Source organism: Accipiter gentilis, chromosome 21 (genome assembly GCF_929443795.1).
Source record: "Accipiter gentilis chromosome 21, bAccGen1.1, whole genome shotgun sequence".
NCBI classification, from domain to species: Eukaryota; Metazoa; Chordata; class Aves; order Accipitriformes; family Accipitridae; genus Astur; species Astur gentilis.
Window position 1 is genome coordinate 7,537,107 of NC_064900.1, and position 24,084 is coordinate 7,561,190.

Here is a 24,084-nt window from a genome sequence, read left to right on the forward strand (position 1 = left end):
TTTTTTTATGTGTATGGCCCAAATGGGGAAGAGAGGTAGTGAAAAGAGTGGAGGAGAAACTTGTGGCAAGAAAATCTCTAGATCCTTTGCGGTGATTTCACTGGAAAAGACAGGATCTGAATCTGGAGCTGTTCCAACGGTCACATGTTTCACTAGTAACACAGCATTGGCAACATACGCATATGTAGACTATGTTATCTTGACTTTGGACTGTCTTACTTATTAAAACATGCTCAAGTCCCACAGCTTTCTATGGGTCAAGTACACAAGTAAAGCACGCCGTTCCACCCTCCTGAATGGGGTAGGTTCCTGATAAAGAAATAACCTGAGGATGTGGCAGATAAACACATTTACAAGTAGCAAGTCAGGTTTTGAATTTGCGGCACAGCAGTTCCTCAGCAGTAGCTCCATGTTTCTAGCCCATGATAAATGCAAGATAGCTTAAAGGGCCTTGCTCAAATATTTCAATAGGCTATGGTGACACATGAAGCTTATCTCATCATAACTTGCTTATATGCTTTATCTTCACATTAAAACATCTGCCAAGTCCACAGTTTCACAGTACTTGCACACAGTCATAGAAAAATCAGTTCTGCATGGAAGAAGCTGATGCCCTTCTTCTCAAGGTGGGCTGTTTCCATGCCAAGCCAGAGTCTCAGTCATTCGGGCTCTACCTCCCTTCCAACCAACCCAACCCAACCCAAAATGTCTAAAGGATTTTTTACAACATGAGCAGTGAATTCCCCCAATTGTCCAATTCCCTTCTTTCTAGGGACTGGCAGAATCATGTCACATATATTTAGGGAAAAGAGGGTGGAGACACACACACGCATGGTCACATTTTGTTGCATGTTACTAATGATGGAAAATGGCAACTTCAAACAGAGATTTAATTTCAAATAAAGTAGTTTTCAAACTTAACTGCTGTCTTGAGGATAAAAGTGCAATGTCTGTGACAGTTTTACTACAATGCGTATCTTGCTCTATACAGTAGCTCTGCAGCAAGGGATCACAGATGGTTTGAGGTGGTAGGAAGACCCTGCTCTTACGGCCTGCAGACTTACTGTACTTGCAGAATTCCACCTTAAAAGTAATTGGACGTGTCTGTAACTCAGAGAAGGTTTGCTAAGCAATGACACATTGCACTTGGATCTGGAAGCATAACATCTGGAAGCCAAATGTTAGAGGCGATATAAAAGGGCCAGCCCAACAAACCAGCAGGGCATTTCTAAGCCAGGAACATCCTCAGGATGGACCTCGTCCTTCTCTGTGTTTTCCTGCCTCTGGTGACTGTGGCATGGGGCCAGTACGGTGACTATTACTACGGTCCCTATAACTATGGAGATAATGATGAATGGGTCAACGTGTACCGGCAGGGTTTCAACTTCCAGTGCCCACATGGGCAGGTGATTGTGGCCATCAGGAGTGTTTTCAACAAGAAGGAAGGCTCCGACAGACTGTGGAACTACGCCTGCATGCCGGCGGCCCAGAGCCTCGGTGAGCCGACAGAGTGCTGGTGGGAAGAGATCAACAGGGCGGGAACTGAATGGTAGGATATCCCCAACCATCCCCGGAGGGCGCAGCCCCGATACCCTCTGTGGAATGCAGGTGCCAATACTGCAGCTAGAACAATGCAAATGCATATTAATGCCGTCATAACCAGCAGCTTCACTGCCCTGAATGAATGACTGCCTGAGACTCATTAATCGCAATGCATGTGTGTGAGGCGATCAGCATCACATTTGCTTTCTCTGTAGCAATTTCTTGCTGGAGGATCTCGGTGTGCTTTAGAAATGCTGTGTCATCTGGTCACTCACAACCTCAGCTGCAAAGTGGTTTGGTCTTGCTATTCTTTCACAGATGAGGAAAATGAGGCATGAGCCTTCAGTGAGGAGAGGATAAATTCCCTCTTGAAAGGCCACACATTGAATCAGTGACTAAACTGGGGAACAAATTGTAAAACTCTTCACTCTATCCTGCTGCTCTTATCACTAGAAAAAAAAAAATCCTTCTCTGTATTGCACTGGCTTTTCTCTTTGTGTTTTTGTTGCTAAGCTTTTTGGCTTAGGCACAGTCAAAGGCTGTTTTCTAGTCATGCTAGTATTACAGGAGCCAAAAACCCACGCTAACAAGCGATAATGGTGGCATATATATGCATGATAATGATAGCAGAAGATCATGTTAATTCCCTGGTACAGTCAGTTTTGGTTAACTAAACGTTACATTTTCCATCAACCTTAGAGGCAAAGGTCGTCACATTTTATGGCCACAATAATTTCTGGAAATAGGTATAGTGTTTCATGTTTAGGCAGCATGTACTCAGTATTTATCTTCTGATTTTTTCATGAAATCTGAAACGTAGTTTTGGAAAACTCTGAGTTTGAAATATTCTTTGGACAGAATGAAATGAATGCAAGAATATTTTCAAATACTTGAAATGGTTTTGTTCTAGAAGTTGCAATGTGATTTTTGTAGATTTCATGTTATATGGGAACAGGTTAGCAATGAAATGTGAAGCTTCTGCTTTTTAAATGATTCAAAATCTTGTTCTGAATTATTCATACTCTTTCATTTACCACGTGATACATTCCTATGGCTGATGCAATTGCTAAGGAAAAAAGATTGACCCTATACTTAATTTTGGAATTAGAACTGGAAAGAAAGCGGGAGAGCTGCAAAACAGGCAGAAAGAAGACACTGTGATAATCCTGGGTGACTTCTTCATTTTTCATACATTGATGCAATTTCTACTTATTGCATAGTAATTTGGAATTAGGACTTTCTATTGTTCAAAATAAAATTATTATTCTCTTTCTAAAAATCCCTAGCAGCAATTGCTCAAGTTCACTTCTCACAAACAGGATACTGTGTAAGTCTATACAGAATGTCTTCTTCTGCTATCTAACCATGGGGCCATATTCATCACCATGCTCTGTATGCTCAGCATGACTACATCCACAGTGTATTATCTGAATCTTTTTTCCTTCACCTCTTAAAAAAGTCTTTCCACTTTGTCCTCTTTCTTGCCTACATTTTTCCCTATTGCCAACCCTACCTTTTCTCCAAATGTATTTCTTTTCCAACCCTTCTTTAATGTGTTTAACTCTGTTTCACTCTCATTCCTAGCTTTTAGAGTTATTTCAGTTAGTTCTTCCCTAGCCCACCATTCTAGTCCAACATCCTTACATCTATCTGTCTTCTCTGCATAGATCACATTCTCTCTTTCTTCTATTTTTGAGGGAGGGGAGAATACACCAGAGTGATTAGGGAACACATACCCTTTGCAAAGGTGAACTCATGCTCCTAATTACTTGGGCTACTTTCATAAATCCTAGCTAGCTGTGCCTGGTTGTGTTCTGCAGTTTTCTGCACCCAGGGCTGAGCTGCTTGCATCTACAGTGCTTCATGGAGAGAGGCTTGCTGTAGGCCAGCACATCCCTCGCTGTGCCCCGACGTTGCTGCCCAAGAACCTAGCAGGCTCATCCCAGACTGGAGTGCAAGTGTGGGCCAGCAGGCAGCCAGCCTGGAATGTCTGAGTGCAAACGCAAACCTCAAATTAATGTGACAGCACGGATATAGCCTGTAGGGCCTTTAACAATCCCACACCACCTCTCTTGGCAGTCATACTTCTCATAGCTGCCTCTCTTTTCTCTGTCTCTTCCATGCCCAGCTCAGCGCTATTTGGAGCCATCCCCAATTCTAAAGAGATTCACTCAGTAATCAAGTGGGGCCACAAATGTGAGTCACAGTCTGTACCATTAGTTCCTGTTTGGCCACCTCTGTTTCCCTGCTGATCTCCTGATGAACCAGTCTGTTGGTGAGCAATACGTCACCCTCATGTCAGCTGACACAGCACCCATTCCATGGACACCTAGTCCATTCCCCATTGATGTAGGCTGGACTGTACCATTCCTTCTTCAGCTCTGCCTCACAGGGTATTTTGTCTCACCTTGCACATCCAGGGAGATTCAATGGCTTGTACCGCCAATAACTACAAAGCTGCCAACTTTTTCCCAAAATTTAAGCTACATTTCCTCTGCTGTAATTCAGGCTTTTTATTCCTTGCCCTAGCTTCACTGAGTAATGAGAACAAGCACACTGCATCCTTTGTAAAATCTCTTTAACTTATTAATAGGTAGCAGCTATGCCTTTCCCTCACCCACGCACCTTCACCCATGCTTTTTCTTTCAGGCTGAACACATCTCCATTCTAAGTTCTCCTTTGGAAGTTTTACATTCCAACACTCCTAAGCAAGCACTGATCATACATACAGCTCTCCTCTGAATTCCCTCCAGTTTCTCAGCCATGTCCCAGAAACTCTAGTCTGGCAGAAACACCAAAAAATGACCTCTGACAAATGAAGTTTATGGCATTTGACAAATCACCGTTCCTGACTGTTGTGCAGCTGCACAACAGAGACAAACCCAAGAGAGATTTCATTAGAAAAGACAACAAACCAAGAAAAGCTTGAGAGCGAAAATGAAGTGGGAATATAAAGTAGAGAGAAGAAAGAGTCTCCAACTTATTATTTTCTTTGGGCATTAGCATGGGGGGAAATGGCAGAAATGGATGTGGGGAGTGTAAGGATAGGAAAGTTGGGGAGCTAGAGGGCAGGAGGGAACCCTTGGCAGAGCTAGTTTAGGTAAGTTTGCTTCCTACACTAACACTAGGTATTATACGCACTTCCAGGATTAAACCTGTAAGACTTTGCATCTTGTAGATACGAAAAAATTATTCAACAGGAAGAGGGCAACAACACAGATCCACGTCAGGCATCTAATCGCAATGCCTAGTTTATGACCTCTGCCCCCTTCCAGGGTCAATGGAGAGAAACAGGTAGTCTAAAAACTGTTCTCTGGGGCACCCCATCTCTCTCCAGAAGCAGACTCATGAATATCAATCACCTCTGACAGTTGCCTAGAATTGCCTACTGGCAATTCAGAATACACCTAACTATAGGTGCTTAATTTAATAGATGCATCCCTGAAGTTAAGCATGTATGTACATACACTTCTGAAGACAGCATGTTCTTTTGTGTTTTGCTGAATGGACATGAGAAACCTGTGAACATGTTACAGGACTCATAGGGAAAATTTTGGCAATAGATTGGATCAGATGACCAGCGATGCCTTCTCAGCTTCATTAATCTGTGAATACATTTAAAGTTAAGTATGTGTACAAAGGCTTGATGAATCTGTCCCAACACCTTACTCCTGCAGAGGCTATCTGCTAACCAAGATGCTATTCAATACTAGGAGCAGAATCTGTTCCTGGGTAATTTGGAAATACTGCTGTCTGGAGCAGGGAAAAGTTTTCAGGACATCCCCTGATTCTATGCAGTCTTTCTAATTATTTGTATGCTGTGACATCTCAAGGGATCCTGCCTTTTCAGAAAGAATAAAGCTTATGTTCTTAGCTCCATTTTTACTGGAGGAAGTTTGACCTTGGGTAAATATTTCACCACCTAAGAAAAGGTAAGGTCTCAGTGACTGAGGGTGAGACTGTTCTTTACTGCTTCACTGAATACTACAGAGGTGTCTCTACAGACCAGTCTTTGAACAAGGTACTTAAGAAAAACTATTTTTCTTGCCTGAAAGTGAGCCTACCAAAGGACAGGGATCACACAGATAAATGAACAAAAGCTTGCAAGTGAAAGACAAGCAACTCTTCCTTCCAGGAGAAAAAGTTTGGTTTACACCACATAATACAGACGGAGCCATGCCATATCCCCAATATACTCTCAGTTACTCTCAGTTATAAGGCACAAAGCAGAAACATTTCCAGCCAAGTGGTATTTAATGCATGTTTATTGCCTCTTTTCCTTGTTTAGACTTCTGAGGAAGTGTTTGGGTGGGACTTGGAAAAAACAGATATCTAGATTCTCCCTCCCCACTCCCATTCTCACTCTCCTTTGCCTTCTCTTTAAGTGCAGGAACACACACACACACGCACGCACAAATCCTTCAAGTAGGCACACAGCCCTATTTCCCACAAACTAGGTGCAAAGACAGACTCACGAGCAAAGGAAGTGTCTCCAGGAGCCTCCTGTTCAGACTCTGGCAGCACACCCTGGTACATCTGCAAGGAACTGTTTTTGCTCTCAATCCCTGACCAATCCCAAGTCTCAAATCTGAGACTGTATTACCCAAACCCAATAATCAAGCTGCCCTTTCAAAATGTTCCCATTTGTGCTATCTATGCAAACAAGTTAATTTTCTTCAAAACCCTAAGTTTATGTTAAAGGGACAATGCTGCAAGCTTTTAGCACAGCTGCAATGGACTGAGTCCAGTGGGAGCATCTGAGGAGAAGAAGGGTGTTTCTCCAGATAGGGAGGCTTCATCAGCAACTGTCAAGAAGAAATCAACAGGGTAAATAGGCCCTTGCCTTCTCTTTGGGCGGGGAGGGGAAAGAAAGTCATCACTGACCCCTAAATGAAAGGAAAAAGATAGCTGAACATTATAGTAAGGTTGCCTTTGGCACGTGGAAGTCACAACAACACATCTTACCACCCCACAACAGATAGTGAAGGCTCCTCGTAGAAGTGGCCACTGGAGACTGCCATGGCCTAACCAAACACAGAAAAGTCATTCCCTTTGCCTGAGTTGCCAGTGTTTCAAGTGTCCTGAGCCTGCCCTCAACCATTAATGTCTCCCCACTCATCTGTAACAGACTGACCATTAAATTAGCTTTGATCATGCAACCAACCAAATTGCACAGAGGAAGGACACTCCACAAAAACAACTCGGGAGAGCAGGATAGAGCCTTCCCTCCACAGCTGTACCAAAAGGAAATTAACTTTTGGATACTGAAAGTAACAGATTTTGGTGAAACAACACTCCAGGAAAACAGTCTATCTAATGTCTCGTTCAAAATGTCTCCCACACCCTAACCATGGTCTTACTGGCTGCGTGAGATTAGGCCACCTCTCTCCATACGCACTCCAGGGAGGACTGCAGATGAAAGCACGCAGCATTATTTCTGTTGGGTCAGTTTGCCCTGTCTGATAATATCTCCATAACATATAGATTCATTCTGCTGTGAGAGGCTCTAGAGAGATAGCTTTAAAGTAATTAGTGATGCAAGTTTTACAGGAGCCATCTGCTCTACAGGAAAACAGTGGGATTTTTTTTTTAAGTACCTAGAATGACACTCTCAGGTTACCCTGTTGTAAGGAACAAATTGCCCTTAATGAAGCATGACGCAGTGACTACTGAGCTGTGTGTCAGACTCTGCATGTTTCCAGAGAGCTTCAGGGAGTTTGACACGATCAGTGCAGCAGGGGCTCAATGCAGGCTCTAACTGCACCACTTACTGCACCACTTAGTGCCTCTTGACTTGGACTTCCCTGACCGGATTTGTAGTGAACAGGCTTCCTCGTTGGGTTGTCATCCTCAGGACAACATGCTGCTCAGGCTAATTCCTGCTGTATCTGAGGGGGACAGGGAGCCTTGGGGAGAGGTTTACAATGCACCACCAGCATTAGGTGGGGCACAACATTTTGGGGCTTTATCTAGCAAAGAACAAAAATAAGATGTAGGCATAGAGCAAAAATAAGATATAGGCATAACTACAAAGTGTCACCACAACTGGTGCCATTGCTCAAAACAATTATACTGTTGCAAGCAATATTTGTCTTCAGTCTGGCAGGCAACTGTTGAGTCAATGAGGTATACACTTGGTCGCTGAGGCTATATCAAAGTTTGCAAAAAATGTGGCACAATTTAAGTGGATCTGCAGGATGAAACAGTTCATGCATGGACCCAAAATCCACATATGCACTTTGAGTGGGTTTGTTTCAAACCAGCTCTAGTTTGGTCTCACAGATAAAAGTTCATTGGTGAACAAGGAAAGCAGTCCTGACCTGAACTAAACCAATAACATGGATGCACACTTTGGTTGCTTGCCATGACAGAACTCAGATGCACAACACTCCTTAACCAGTTCAGAAGAAGATTTGGCAAATCAGAGGCTTTTTACAGCAATTGCAGCAGGCCAGGAAAAGCCTCAGCTCCCATAGTGCTGTTACTAGACAGAACTCCTCCCAAAATAAGGCTGTATAATTTACTTACTTTCTACGGAACACTGTAGTCGTTTCCAACAGACGTAAACGAGGGAAGGGAAGAGCAACTTCCCATTCAAGAGCACCTGACCCTCACCACCACCAGTCTTCCCACTCCCTCACCTACCAGCCAGCTCACCTCCTCTTCTCCCAGTACCAGATCCAAAAGGCAACTCTTCATGCATCGCAACTTGAGCCAACTAGAAAAACAAAACAACCTACCATTGCCAAGTTTAATCCCACACAGTCCCAGCCATTTTCTCACGCTCCTCTGCATTCACCTTCTAAGAGATATCTCCCTCTCTTCTTAGCAATGTCAGGATTTCATGAGTGAGGAGAACCCAGTAACATTAACTCTGAATACTGAATGATCTTCTATAGCAAAAGTGCCACAGAGTGGGCCTAGGTGGTTTTTTTTTCACTTGGCCATAAATCAAAGGCCCTGAATCGCTAGTTTTTATTCTCCATACTGGTTTGCAGGATTTGCTGTGACAGGAGTAGTGAATTCAACAGAGAAGGAAGAAAACCTTACATATTAAGTGTTGTTTTCAGATTAGTGCATAGACCATCTGACTAAAAAAGTGTGTAGGGACGGGTTGTTTGTTTCCCTTGAAGAATCACTTTCTGCTCGTAGGAAAGAGGCCAACTGGGAAATGACAAGAGAAAAAAAAGTTTATATATGAGGTCACAAATAAGCACTCCAATTTCTGAAAGCATCTCTTAACTTTTGGAGGAATATCTGGATTTGACTTGAAAATTAGATCAGGGAAAAAAATCCTGTGTTATCTCAAAGCTAAAGAAAAGTACTTCAATGTCACTACTACCTTTTGCTGAACCCAATATTGAGCTTGAGAGTAACGGATTGCAGGACTTTGTGTGTATGAGACAGAAGTAGAGAGGGAGAAGTGAACATGACCTTAAAAGTATATTTCAAATTTTACTTTGGATGTTTTTAAAATAAAATGGCAATTATAAGACATGGCTTATGTCCGGTTATACTCTCTAATAAACTAATTTTTAAGGCAGCTCCAAATATTATATTTTTTAAAACAAATTTTTCATGTGAGTGTAGAATCAGGATCAAAAATAACCAAACCTTCCTGAAGTTTGGTGCCCAAATATGTACACATGTAAACATAGGACTGTTATGTTAGCTAGATTTTTCCAATCCACTATAGAGAGAAGGGTCCATCAGTGAAGTCTCTCTCAAAATGAACCTTTCCATCAAAATTGGACTGTATTAGTAGAGGTGTCAAGAAAATAAAAACTGTTGGAGGGCAAAGAGAGCAGGAAGGAGGGCAGGACTTCTCAGACTGAATGTGAGCAGGTGGGGAGAGAAAAGAAGGAAGAACCTGCCACAAAGACAAGTACGGGCAGGAATATTAGATGCTGATCTGTGGGGATGGGAAATTGCAGGTCAATGCTGACCCTCTGAGAGGAAGTGCAAAGGAGAAGGAGGAATGAAATGTTCCCATTATTGCACCTATGCAAAAGAGCTAGAAAATCTCCCAGGGACACAAGGACTTGAGCGGTGGAAATGCAATGGGAAGGGGGAGAGGCAGAAGATGATGAAGAGATACAAGTTTGGTTCTACTTTACACAGATTAATACTCATCTTGCAACAGGTACAACCATTCCCTATATTTCTGTATATCAACCTTTTTTCCATCAGGATAACACCAATCATCTGCAGCTATCCAATATGTTAGCACAGAGTCTTAGCCATATGTTCCCATGGCCTATGTGCCAAAAAACAGAGCAACTTCCTATCAAAGTCCTGCTGAAATCCTCTGAGTGAGAGCCAAACTGCCTTACTTGGTGTGATACCATAGCAACCCAGAGTCCCCATCATTGCTTAACTCTGAAGGTCCTCGAAAGAGTCTCACAAAGCACGGCAAGTATGTGTGGCCCCAGCAACGTGGGAGATGCAGGGATACAAACAAATGTAAATACTCTTGTCTGAACAACAGAACACAGTGGAAGGGACATATGGAAGAGACCCCTGGTTCAAAGGTAGAAGCTGAAAGTTAGGCAGAGGAATTAATCCCTGCACTGGTCAAAATGGATCAGTTTTTCAGCTTTTGCATACAAACACTTGAGCCTCACACTTTGGGAGCACTAACACCTGTACGCACCAAGTGAATGACTTTCCAAACACCAAACTCTGCTAGATGATGTGTTTTCCCTCCTGGGAACTCCAGGCTCATTAAAATAAACTATGAGGTCATTGAATGAAACTAGGGGAAATTTTTGGTGTTTGTTAATCACAAAGTTACCTCTGAAAGTGTCTTTGGGATATATCTATGTATTTGATTTCATGGTATCACAAGGAAAGTTTGCTGCAGCACTAGGCTGCCAGTTTTCCTTGATGAATGAAAAAGAAAGAAAAGGAAAGGAAATGGAAGAAACTGAATTCCTGTGATTTTCTCCAACAGGGAAACAATGAGGCTAGGAGGGTGCTTGAGAGAATGAGCATTCAATAGCTGAGTTAATGAGCTGTCTGTTTTCATGCTCTCCTTGTCTTTAGTCTCCAAGAAGCAAGCTATTCAAACTGATTATCACTTGAATTACTTTGGGTATCAGTGTCCAGATGCTTGTAGGGTGTGCAGAAAGAGAAGCATATATCTGCATGCTTAAAGACCATGTCTATTCTACTTGAAGGCAGTGATTTACATGCATGACAGAATTCCTGAGTACACAGAAAGCATGAAACAGCCGATTTTTCTTTTGAAAATCCAGTCACAAAATTTATGTGAGTCTGATAATTTCCTAACATCTGAGTGTCAGTTTTCCTCGTGTGATTGTTTTCATCACAAGCCTATAATGTTTTGAATTAAGAGTGCCTTCTCCTGGAGACAGGTAATTGAGTAAGAAATAAAATAAATTGCTGAACTTCTTTTATAAAAGAGTTTCTAAGGCTTCTTTTTTTTTAGAGAAGCAGTTGATAAAATTACTCCAGTGAACCCCAAATGCTCAAATACCAACAGTCAAAGATAAAAGTATTAATGGACTATTTTGAAGTCAGTCTCATGATTTGTAAACAGTTGAGAATGTCAACACCAGAACAATCTTCTTGCCTGATTAGCATACCGGAATGATTAAATACTTAAAAACAGTTTAAACAGTTTTAAATGCAACATAAATATTACGACATTATTAGTTAACTACTGCTGCTTTCTTATACAAAATGGTTACTCAATACACAGCAAGTGCATACAGTGCTTCTCGATATAAAGCCAAACCCTGACCTTCCACCCTGAATCAAAATTTTAATTGCTATTTTCAGGAATGCTTGAACTTATCAAGGAATCTAATATCTTGTTTTCCTTATGTGTTCTCTTCTCCTCTTTCTTAGGTATCAAACCTGCTCAAACAATGGGCTGGTGGCTGGTTTCCAGAGTCAGTACTTCCCATCTGTGCTTGACCGGGAATGGCAATTTTACTGCTGCCGCTATAGCCGGAGATGCCCATATTCATGCTGGTGAGTTCAAGCAGAAACCAAACCTGTTAGCCTCTTTTTCCCAGCAGTCCCCACAAATGTCTTTGGCCAATTTGCCCATCAAAAACTTTGTCTGAGAAAAAGTTAGCTGTGTTTTATGGGGCTAAGCAAGTTATTTCCAGTCTGGTAACAGTATTCTTGAGGATCCATGGCTAAGGGAAGAGAATGAGGGCACAGTTAGGCTGAACAGCGCAACACAGTAGCTAGCCCTAAATGAACAGGTCTGGGTACCAGCAGCAGCCTAGCTAAGCTGGAAACCATGACAGAAGTCTCCAAAGTGGAATAGCATTTCAAAGGTGGTGATATAGCTCCCACTACAAATCCAGCACAGGAGTAGGAGCATCTCTGCACTACACTATTGTGCCACAATGACTTACAGGAGTGAACTTACTGCCAGTTACCTCAGAAAAAATATCCCCTGGCTGACAACCTGGGATATTTGTAGTGCATGCAACTTGCTCCCTTTCTCCAGGCTGCTTGAAGACCAAAGTCAAAATGAGCTACTGATCATAGACCAAACCTAAAAAAAAAAAAAAGGTGGCCTCACCTCAACACAAAGGCTACAGAAAAATGAGCTACACATCTTGAGCTTCCCTGTGCCCCCAGGTGTGGTTTCTCTAAACTGAGACAGAAGCACAGTAGTACACTGTATAGAGAAAGCTCATATGGCTCCTGTCCATTCTGTGTAACAGAAGTCATGATTTTACACTCCAGGGCTAATAATCCAGCTATTCTCACTGATACAAAGAATAACCGACCTGCGCATAAAAAAAAAAAAAAAAAAAAAAAAGGAAGAAAATAGGGGAAAAAAAAAAAATCTGTGCTTGAATCTTTGTTTCCAGAACTCAGCTTTGAAGTAAACTTCCCATTGAGATGCATACAAACTGTTTACATGCCCGTTGGCCTTACTTGTCTGGCTGGCTACTGGCCAAACACAACAGCAGTGCCTTGCTTTGCATCCTTCAGCCTTCTTGCAGCCAGGAGGAAAAGAAAAGGGGTTTTATTATTATTATTATTAAAGTTTTAAATGACAGGAACTCTGTAACAAAGTCTTTGAACGTTCTTCTGCCCCCTTTTCAGCCTACACTGCCTACGGATGTTCTCTACTTGGGGGTTTATTTACATACCTGCCCAGGCTCTTCCCTCTGAGGGAAACTCACTCTAACTTTTAAGCAGTTCTTCCAATCTCTCTTACTCCTCTAATACTGCATGCATTTTCAGAGAGACAACAGAAATCTTCTCTGACCTCTTTTGTTGTTGTTGACAGTTCTGCTTCCCTCAGACGTCGTCTTGACAACTGGGAACAGCTTTGTCTCTGCCTTGCAAATTGGCATTCAGAGTAATGCAATTCCTAATGTAAATGTTTGGGGTTACTAGTGTCTTGCAGTTTCCATCCAAGCTGCACACGGACTCCTATATTGCCCTTCTATTTCCAACAGTGACAACACTCCATTTTTATGCTTGGAAAAGAATGCCTTATGCAGTTCAGCTGCTACTGTCTTTCCATGCAGAAAAGGCAGCATTTCAAAGGCAGGTGAAGCATTTCTCCCTCTAGTCAGGGTAGAAATCCTGTGTGCTCACATTCTTCTGGGAGGGAAGAACTGTAAAACCTCTGGGAAGACCTGTCACCTAGCTTATGAAAAGCTTCTGGTGCATAGTTTATGAGTATGTGTTCATTATAAAACCACTTCGTACCCTATATTACCAGGCTCAGTCACTCCCTCTGGAACCCAGTTTGTTCTGTTCAAGCTACTGGCCTATCTTGACACTGCCATATCCAGTCTTGGCCTAGAGAGTCTCTCATACAGTTTCTTCTACTTGAGAGCCTGGTTTGACCTTACTCTCTTGAAGTGCCTCCTTACAATATATTTCTTCCAATTTCTTTCAAGGTCTCATTCTGTCTTTGGAGTTATTAAGGAAGATACAAGCTCTTTCTACATACAGTTATCCAAATTAGGATGCTATGTTCTGGATGGACAGACAACTAGATAGGTAAAAACCTCGTGGTTTAACAGGCTCAGAGGGGAGTGGTTAAAGGGTGATACCCTGCCTGGGTGCCCATTATGAGCAGGGGACTGTAACTAATTGTCTACCCTGGGACCTGTCCTGCTTAACATCTTTATCAATGACCCTGAGGAGGCAACAGAGCACACTCTTGCTAAGTTTGCATATGACACCAAACTGGGGGGAACAGCTGATACGCTTGAGCACAGGACTGCTGTTCAGAGGGATACAAAGAAAACATTTTCCTCTACGAGGACAGTGAGATAGTAGAGCAGGTTGCCCAGTGAGGCTGTGCAGGCTCCATCCTTAGAGGTTTTCAAGACTTGACTGAATAAAGCCCTGAGCAGCCTGGTCTGACCTCGTGTTTGACCCTGCTTTGAGCAGGGCTGTACCAGAGACCTGTTGAAGTCCCTTTCTGCCAGAGTTATCCTGTGATCCCAAACAAGAGGACTCCTCTGCTGGAGAGCCCACACCATGCAGGTAAACTCCCCTCTCCAAAACAGTGGTCTCCCGCTTATTGTCTCCTGGGAATGGTCTCTTTTCTGTTTTATTCTCTTTACCCTGTCTAGACAGTGTCTGGGAGAGTGCTAGTTGTTATGCGAACATACAAGCAACATGAACTGCAATGTGGTAGTGTGAAACCCCATGCTTTGGACCCACTTTTACTGCTACAGATGTGACTTGTCTGAATTGTTAAACTTCAGTGTACAGCAACTAAACTTCCCATTCCCTAAGCCCAGGAGTTCTCACTCACAACTTCACTCCCATTGGCATTTCCAAGTTATTGTCACAAAACCTTGTTCACACATCACACTTCTGGTCTGTACCTTGCACTCTGTTTAAGATGCATTTGACAGAGAGAACGTGTTTTCCAAACAATCTGCAAAGCAGTTCTGGGCTACCACGGGTGGAACCTCAGAACGTATATGCATGTAAGACACAATAGAAATGTGTGTGTGTATACAGTATCATCATTTATTACAGTTTCTGCCCCAACCTATAATGGTATTTATTTTGTTCCAGAAACTAGCTGTCAATAAACTATCTGTGGAGAAATGGCTATTAACATGCTGCTGACTCCTGTTTCTTGGTTGAAGCAGCCTAATTTCATGCAAAGGCATTTACAAGTATACGACTATGTGGAAAAGTAATACCAGGAAAATATGCAATGACTGTGGTGCCTCATGGATCATGTGTGACACATAGGACAATCCATATTTAAAGACAATACATAGCAGAATTTCTCAGCACTCTTCAATTTTAATGCGCAATGAATCCTTCACTGTGAAACCAAATATGGGGAGAAAGACATTTTTAAGAAAACCGACAATACTAAGAAGTAACAAAACTCTTTGTTTTAAATTAACTCTCACCTTGGGCATTTGATAGCTTCCTCTTCCAGTTGTCTCCATACAGGGCGCTCTGGCAAATATAAAAGCGGTAAGACAGCTGATCCTTATGCACAGATTCTCTTGGCTCCTCTTCTTCAGGACTACATTCCTCCTGAAGTGAGCTGGTCTTCCCTACAATGAAGAAAGACAGGTTTTCCCCATATATACAAGCCATGCAAATGGTTTGTTAGAATTTGACCCAGTTTTTACAGCTGGAACATTCCGATATTTTTCGAGTCCTGCTAATACTTACTGGAATATTAATTTATGACACCATCATGCTGATTGAAACCCACACTTAAACACTTTGCTTAACTTAAGAACATGGTTAAAGCCAAACGCATGCTTAAGGACTTTGCTTGGTAGGATCTATACCCTTACTCTTAGAGCCTAGCAGTTCTGTTTCACAGCTCATCTTCTCACCATTAATTCCCAGTTTACCTGTACAGTAAGCCCATATTGAAAATAAATATACTAATTTTTTTCCAGTCTCATAGTTTTGCACTTCCTATTTTTATTTTTTTTTTACAAGTACTTTGTTTTCTTCTTCACCATGCCAAGTCTTGTCATGGATTCTGCACATTTCTACCATACTGAAAATAATTAACATTGCTCACAGGAGGCAGAAAAGCTCCCATTATTTTACCTGGCTAGGGAACGCTACCACTGTGTGCTGATTTGAACCATAAAGGAAGCAAATCCATCACAGATGCAGAGACGATGTTATTAAGCGGTCCCATTAGAGCCCAGATTTTTCTCTTTGCCAGGAAATTGAAAGCTTGACTCCATACTCTCAAAAGCAAACACATGTCACAGAGCAGCCCCAAGTCTGCACAGACTGTTTATGACTGTTTCCCCTCTCCAAACAAGAAGCAGTCCAAGTGCCAGAAGGTCTGTCTGGAGCTGTGGCTGCTCTCTGTCACAGTGACATTGTCCAGGCAACAATTACATTTTCCAAGAGTTATGGGTCTTAAAGAACTTATTTGTTTTCTGACTCAACCTGCCACCAAAACCATATTGAAACTGATGAGATCCTATGCAGGTTTCTCAGAGATTACTAACAGCAGAGATACAAATCCAGGAGGTGAACTCAGAATAGATGTGGGGGAAACATGTGCTTCTGGGAACCCAATTCCCCTTCCCTCTTTTTTTTTTTTTTTTTTTTTTTAATAAAAAAGGGTATTTAACTGAATTTTTTTTATATCTCAGCAAATACAACCTTACAGTTCAATCTCCAGGACCATCTTCCAGAGACATCTTAGGAGAAACACATTTGCTTAACATTGGAAAGCTGGCTAATGTTATTTCAGACATGACTTTCTTGAGGAACAGGCATAAGGTGCCCTGAGCAATCTGCTGCTGCTTGTATCTGTATTGCACTAGCTCATGTAGGCCTCCAAGAAGAACTGTGGTCCCACACTGTTGGCCTCGTGGCTCCTCAGCCCTCTGAGAGTTTGTGGTTTTCACTACAACATAGTGGAAACAGAAAGGCGGTGATGTATCTAGGTGAATCTATGACCTCAGAGCCTGGAGCTTGAACTCAATCCCGAAACACACGTGACATGGCCACATGAGAAAACTGTTCATCTCTAGCTCCAGGACACCTCTAATTCCCTGGCAGCCCAGCTATCTGGGCTCTATGCTGGGATCATTGGCAGGAATTTCTGTAGACAGTTTACTAAGACCTTCTTTGGCTTTTCAGCATAGTATGCTTTTTAAAAGGGGATGACCGCTGTCTTCCAGCTGGAGGAAGAACTGAAATTGATTAGAGAGTCATATAATTCCCATGTTCACTGAATGTAACATGCAGGCTCATGGCTCTTGAACCAAAATTTTCCTTTAGGAGAGCCATATTCTTGAAGCACTTGTAAATAACATCTGAATCGGTAAGGTCATTCAGGGGACACTCCTTGTCCTCAAAGGTCAGAAAGTTAATGTCAAAGCTTATGTTTTCCTCCTGAAATGAAACAGCTCCTTCTTTTGGCTGTGGCATTGCTAGAGGAAGAGTTCAGTGAAAAGTGTAAGGTACTCTGAAACAACGTACTTACTAGCAGGGAATAAGCATATTCAACAGTTGGAGAGGAAACCATGAGCTCTACCACTGACCGTCTTTGATAATTTAAAAGACTCATTTCTTTTGTCTGCTTGATATCTGAAAGCAAGGCATATCCACGGTTCCCATTTACTTCTCTAAGGGACAGACTGTACAATACTAGTAAGGCCATGGGTGTGACTCAATCTTCTTATTGGTAAAAAATAGACTCGTGATAACTATTTCTGAAGTCAATCATTAAAAGAGTGCTAGGGATCACCGTAGATTAGTACAAAACATTCTTCACGGTGCTAAATGAGTAACTCTGTGTTTTCTATTAATCTCTATCATAGTGATTCTTCACTGTGGAAAATAAACAACATTACTAGTTTCAGACTAAAATAATAACAACAGTAATCCTGTTAAAGATTTAATGCCTTTTTTCAATACGTTTCCTACGCTGAGCAAGATTTATAGGATTATAGTAAAATACATTAGAAAAACATGGGGATGGGTGGGGCAATGCAAACCAGTCAGAAGATAAACCATCTCACATCAATCCTATACCAGCTAAAAAACCCATTATGAAAATACCTTTTTCTGTCAGGTTTTCCTGCTCTTCCCCGCACATGCCAAACCACTTATATCCTTTCTCACAAGCTTTTCTTTCCAGTCTTTAACATAAAATTACCTGCTTTCTCCTCTCTTGACAATGCCACTAGTGCTCCAAGTCTCGTGCTCAAACATCATACACCTGATACCAACCTGAAGTGGATTTGCAAAGCCAAACCAGAATTCCTCTGTTTTCTGTATTCTTGCAAATAGATCATATGGATTGAAAAGACTACCACTTGCTGAAGGTCTCACATTACTGTTTTCTCCCCTACAAGTCCTTCCCCAAACTTAACACCTATGTGCATATCCGGGTTTGGTAAACAATCCCAGTACATGCAACCTGCTCTGCCTCCTCGGGGTTAGTTTGGCACCAAATTACTCAATGCCTGGTCCCACGGTCAGCATAACACAGGTCTTCTCACAGCTGCTTTGCAAGCCTCTCTTCAAAGGTCTTCCCTCACATACCCTCTCAGGCACCACAGCACAGTCCTTAGAGGCTTTAGATCGCCTCAAACGGCAGCAGCAACTTTGTGTCAGCACTTGGCAATTCCCAAGCTTCTCACTGCTCCCCTAGCCCAGTTTTCTTATCAAAGAGGTCAATGCCAGAAGTGCTTACAGGGCCCTCATGCAGGCTGCTGTGGATGGCTCTTCCCAAATGGGTCTTGCCCTTGGGCTTGGACTTCTTGGGAGTCCAGACTCCTGTGGGCAGGCAAACCCTCACCAACTAGGGCAAAAAGTGTCTCTCACTTGTTTCATGACTCCTCTCAGGTATAAACCCTACAATGCCACACGTGGCTTACAAATGCTACCATGTTTGTAAATAAATAACCTGTCTGTAGGACCCTGGTAGGTGGTTCACAGTTGATATGCATTAGAGAGTAAAACACTTAATATTTTCAATTAAGCACTTGATAATAAAGTTACACACCAAGCTACAACTCCTGTGCCGGCCATACCACTTTGAGAAGACCCTTAATGGCAGAGTTAAATTACCTTTCTCCCTTCCATGACGAGAAAACCATGTGCTGAATATCCCTAAGTATTAAACACTAGAGCATCACTCAGTGCAGACACATTTTGTGCGACTCACCCCCAGGATTCCAAAAATGGGGATAATAGAGAAGGGCTGGGTCACACCATGGAGCCCTGCTATATGGACAACCAATTGCATTTCCTTCTAAAGGATACAGCGCAATCCATACGACCTTGAGATGCATGGGCTTAAGGGAACAGTTTCATAAATGAGTACAGCAAACATCAAAGAGAACTGAATTAGACAGACAGACCACACAGACCCAAGTGAACTTCAACACTTCTGTCACAGCACTATTTATAATTTTTCTCTCCACAACAAAAGAGTCAGTAGGCATCTGTCTATGTAACAAGACAAAATTCAGAGCAGCTCAAGTCCCCAAATCATTTACTTTTGGTAATTGCATATATTTGCTTTTCAAACATTTCTTAGCAGAGAAGCCCTAAAAGGCTGAATGGTAATGTGGAGAAGTTAGCAGAGAGGGAGGGGGGATGACATCAGGCAGAAAGAAAAGAGAGGGAAGCTAAATGAAGGCTCCCTACTGCATCTATTCACTTCAGAATAACACAGCCTGCTTCTGCAAAAGGTCTGTAATACCCTTCACAGTAATTCAGGACCTTGACATCAGATTTACTTTCCAACTGAAAGGCTCATGAAACAAGTTCGAAGAAATGACTCTCAGTTCTGTCTCTGAGTAGAGCTGAGAGCAGCTTTTTAACCTTGTCTCTTGCACAGTCTCATCTGCCTAGCACATAGTGCTGGTCAAGATTACAGAACATTTTCCTTGCTGAATGCCAAACAGATGTTATGAAACACATTTGGTGGAACATATATAAACACACATCTTAGTGTTTTCTCATAATAGCCCAAAAAAGCCCCAAAACCTGGAGTTGATGGGGCAATGCAAAATGAAATCCTGGTGCATAGCTGGTCTTCACGCCACATTTTAAAAACCTGCTATGACCCAGGAATCTTCGAAGACGTGCTGTCAGACACTCAGGCTCCAAATTAGTAAACTAAATATGGGGACTCTCCTCTGGCAGAGGGAGCAGCCACACCATTAAACTTTCTTACCCTCCAAAACAGAGTGTCCACCTTCTCCCTGTTGGGAATGGTACCTGCTATGTGCTAACTTGCGAACTGTGTCTTTGAGGTATCTGCTGAGACTGTGCTAGTTGGTCTGGACTAAAATTGTCCCAGGGATTGTTCTAATAATTTACATGTCAAGGCAATCAAGTTATAGTGCCCAGAAACATTCTCTGGTGGTGTTTAATTTACTAGCATAGATGTAGCCCCAGTTTCTTTTGGCCTCTGGCTATGGATCCAGAAATGCTCCTAAGTTTCCAGATTCAGATCCATGGCTTCACTGATAGGAGACTCATGCATGCAAAAAAGTTCTCCTCAAGGGCTTGATTTCTCTGTAAGGAAAATGGATAAAATACAGACCAGGTAGCAGAGGTCAGGCTTTGTGAAGTATACTCTAGCTCTCATTACAGCCCTGGGCATGGAGCGCAGCGCCTCGAAAGTAGCTTTTTGTGAACTGGAGGGCTTTCAGCAAGTTGGCTATACCAAGGGACCAGTTTATGCTCAGGCTAAGGTTCTTGTATGGGGCCATAAAGGTGTATTACAGATTCAAGTCATGGGTTGTCTAAGTAAAAAAGTATTCAAATCAAAACTGTAAACTGTCTGACACTGACAAATAAATATACATTTGGGAGCACAAGGAGAAATGTCCTGAAAGCAAAAATGATAACATCAGCCCTCAATCAAAATAACAAATAACTTAGGTTTGCAATGGTTTGACAGAAACACATTCAGGTGATGATCTTTAGTTGAAGAAAAACCACCAGCTAACTGGTAAGAAGCCATGAGAAACAGCTTTTTGTAATATTTATATTTATTTTCTTTGTCTGGCTCACAGCCAGTTCCCTTAAAGTCCATAGTGGTCTCGTTTTGGACTTTTCACGGGCACTGGACCGAAAACTGTAGCTCTAATTTTCCCACTTGCAGAGCATACTGATGACTCTATCTATTTTCCATCCTAACAATTGCCGGTGTACGTGTGATTTATTCTATTTCTCCTACTCCGCAGCATCTGTCTGCATGACCTGTGAAATACTGCTGTTCATTTCTTATCACTGCGAGGGCTCTGCAAATCCATGGGTCCTTCGTCAGAGCTGTGACAACAGATGCTGTGACCAGGCCTGATCCTCTGTTTCCCAAACACCCTTGGGGATGGGTGTTCTTGTACCACAACTCATAATCTGTTTGGTGATCGCCATGGCCAAAGGACAGGAGGCATGAGAATGAGAGATGTTCAAAGAAGTTGACTGTTGAGACTTAGGGATCTTATAAGGTCATGCTTGAGTTTCACACTTAGTTCCCCTTTTCATTTCTCAAGCAATAATGATTTGTTAAGAATGATGTTCCAACTGAATGATGTTTTTCTTTCATTTTCAAAAGCTGAAAATGACCTGGAATTAAGTCACATCTGCTTTACAAAGAAGATGTAAACAGCATAAGACTAGGGTAAATAAAGTGATCAAAAATACATTTAAAATATACAGAAGGTGGTAGCAATTTCAGAGGATTTTTTTGTTACAGAAAGTGGCTCTAAGATAAAGTAGCCTAATATTCCAGAGTCCCTCAGTTTTCAGGTAAACCTTCAGTTTCTGAGTACTCCAACAGTTACTCGTTTGGGGTCCAAATACCTCCAAAGCATCTCATTTAAAAAACTTAAAGCCATCTGAATATTATATTCCTAGAGAGTAAAATATTTAAGCTTGCGCTCAACCCCCACCAATTTAACAAAACATAAACATGCACATGGGTGCTTGACTGGGATGTGCTAGGATCACCTTCAAGGATCATTCAAGTACTGCTGCTGGGCTGAATTAAGTCAGAAAAATGGTTGTCAGGATTTGCATAAAGACATCTTAACCCTGTTAGTCTCAATAGGAGTTGAGCCTTTCATTTCCACGGGGACAGCATCTCCCTTACAGGGAACCTGATTCTTCCTTGTGCTGCTTCAGAGTGAAGCTGACACAACGCCACTGGCAGCTCTCTCATAAAATGGTGTAATACAAGGAAAGACTGAGTGCCAGATTTCCATTCCTGACCTCTAACATAATGTTGACATAAAGTACTGGTGAAGGTCCCAGCCCCTTCCTGCATCTGTTTATTATCTGTAAAACCAAGTACAGTATTACTTGCCTATTTCCCAGGGAAGCAGTAACGGTAATTTGATTAATAAATGCAGAAGCACTTTGAGCTTTTTAGATAAAATACACCGCACAAATATTGTCGAGACCCATATTTTTACATTATATACCAGTCAGAACGTGGCAACAACAAAGAGGAATGGATTAATTGCTACATTCATTTAATATACTTCATAAATGGATAAATGCTTCTAGTTATTTGACTTGGCAACATTTACAGCACTCTACAGCAGCAAACTAAACAGACTCACAAGAGGCCAGAGCAAATCCCTGCAATAAAGACCTAAGTAGTCGACAAGCTTTACATTCTTGTTCAGGCTGCTTTTATCCCAGAGCTGCATATGTAGATACATATAATACTCCAACTTGCTCTTAACAGTTCTAAACTTACTGAAATTTATTCAAATAGCTACATGGATTAGTTGTGTAGAAGAGAAAGGCAGTCTCATAGGTGAGACTGCATCTTGTGGTGCTGTTAAGAAACAAGAACTTTTAAAGAAGCAGGAAAAAACCTACTATTTGAGTTGCATTCAGTCAACTGGACTTTTCTATAAGATAGTAAATAATATTATCTTCTTTTTCCCTAACGTAAAGGTTAACAACAGAATATCCAGGACACTATGGAGAAGATATGGACATGATGATGTACACCTATGACTATTACATCCGTGGGGCAACCACAACTTTCTCTGCTGTGAACAGGTTTGCTTTTCATCTGTTTCATTAGAAATTAAAAAAAAAAAAATAGTCTTCCTTTTCTAAACGGTGTGTGGCTCCACATTGCCTGCTGTGGTACTCAGCATCAGACTAGTAATTCTGAGGACCAAAGTTCACAGTGCATGTGGCTAATTGTCCAGGGTGGTGTATCAGGAACAGGGCGTCTTCATGCACAAGGGGATCATTTGCTATGTCCATCTTAGTAGTGAAAAACAGCGATGGCAGGTTTGGCTAAATCTGCACTCTGTAAAGAGTAACAGATCTTCAGTATTGTTTCTCACCTACCTCTAGTTTGAGCATCTTTCATTTAACTCAGTAAAAACTCAGCCTGAACACCCTGATTTTTCAGGGGATGAAGAACTTATTTTGGCCCACTTTTCTTTGCAGAGAAGCAAGGAATCTGCCTGCATGCAAAGATAAGACCATACAAACTGCAATGTGAATGCTGTAAACTGCCCGATCCATTGCAACACAATTCTAACAGATTTGAGGCCACACTGGGAATTAAGGCAATGCAGTGCACATCGATCCCTTTCCAGAAAATGAGTTAACTACTTTTTCTTGATGAGTCCTGGTCATGACATGACATTTGGTAATCCTCTTGAGTGAGGCCCTATGGCTAGTGAAGTTGTAGTCATGCAAATGGAGTCATAATTGCTCTGCTCAGTTACAAAGAAGCATCTCTCCCTCCTTCCTGTGCAGAACTGCAAAGTTTTACAATTTGGACTTAACATAAACCCCACAGTGCTGTCTGCCTGGGACTACAGAGATCCTAACAGAGCAGGTTTAAGGAGACTGTGAGCAGTCACTGAAACCTGACTGTGGGAGAGGGATCTTGATTCTTTCCTCTCAAGCTGACCTCTAATACATTAACTGCGAGCTATTTCTTTGCTGATGTTTTTTATCAGACACTTCAGTCTGGTATATTAAAGCATTTGTTATCAAACACAGCACAGACAGCAAGGCAAGGTGCGCTGCACTGGCCCACCGCTGCCCAGACTGGCTACAGGAGAAGCGGGGAGAGAAGAGAGAAGTGGGAATTTAAACACACCAACATTTCAAACTGTCTCTAACAACACTCAAAGGAGCCAAGGTGCTTTTGCCACTGTGATGCTCTTAGTTTGCCCAAGTACACTAGGGATCCCTCAGCCAAAAGATTGCCTAAAATAAGGAGACTTTTCCAGAAATGGTAACACATTGTCAGACTGCTGCAGGTCCATGACCTTAATTTTCTGGCTAAAATTCATTAGCCTGTTTATTACCAAATGGAAGCCATGCCTGCAATTTTTTCCTACAAGTGGAAGAGTAACTTCCACGCTAATTGACTCAAAGGTATCTATTTATCCCTTTAGATAAAGAATTTACAACGTTGCAAGGGAATCTCTGTTGTAGTGTTTTTTTCTCTTAAATATTCCCCAGTGCTATTCTTAATCCTTGTTCCTCATGGCTGTGGCAGAGAGTAGGGGAGATAATGCAGACAGTGTGCTCCCCTGCAGCTGGATTCAAGCCTCT

General features: G+C 42.0%; 1 protein-coding gene across 1 annotated transcript in view; it reads left to right on the forward strand.

The window, feature by feature from the left end:
- Positions 1-1,242: 1,242 nt before the first annotated feature.
- The window catches only part of DPT (dermatopontin), a 28,513-nt gene continuing 5,671 nt past the window's right edge, over positions 1,243-24,084 (forward strand). The window contains exons 1-3 of the mRNA XM_049824611.1: positions 1,243-1,549; positions 11,416-11,541; positions 22,450-22,557. Coding sequence (XP_049680568.1) covers positions 1,251-1,549; positions 11,416-11,541; positions 22,450-22,557 — 533 coding nt within the window. The 5' untranslated portion in view covers positions 1,243-1,250. The remainder of the gene's footprint in view (positions 1,550-11,415; positions 11,542-22,449; positions 22,558-24,084) is intronic.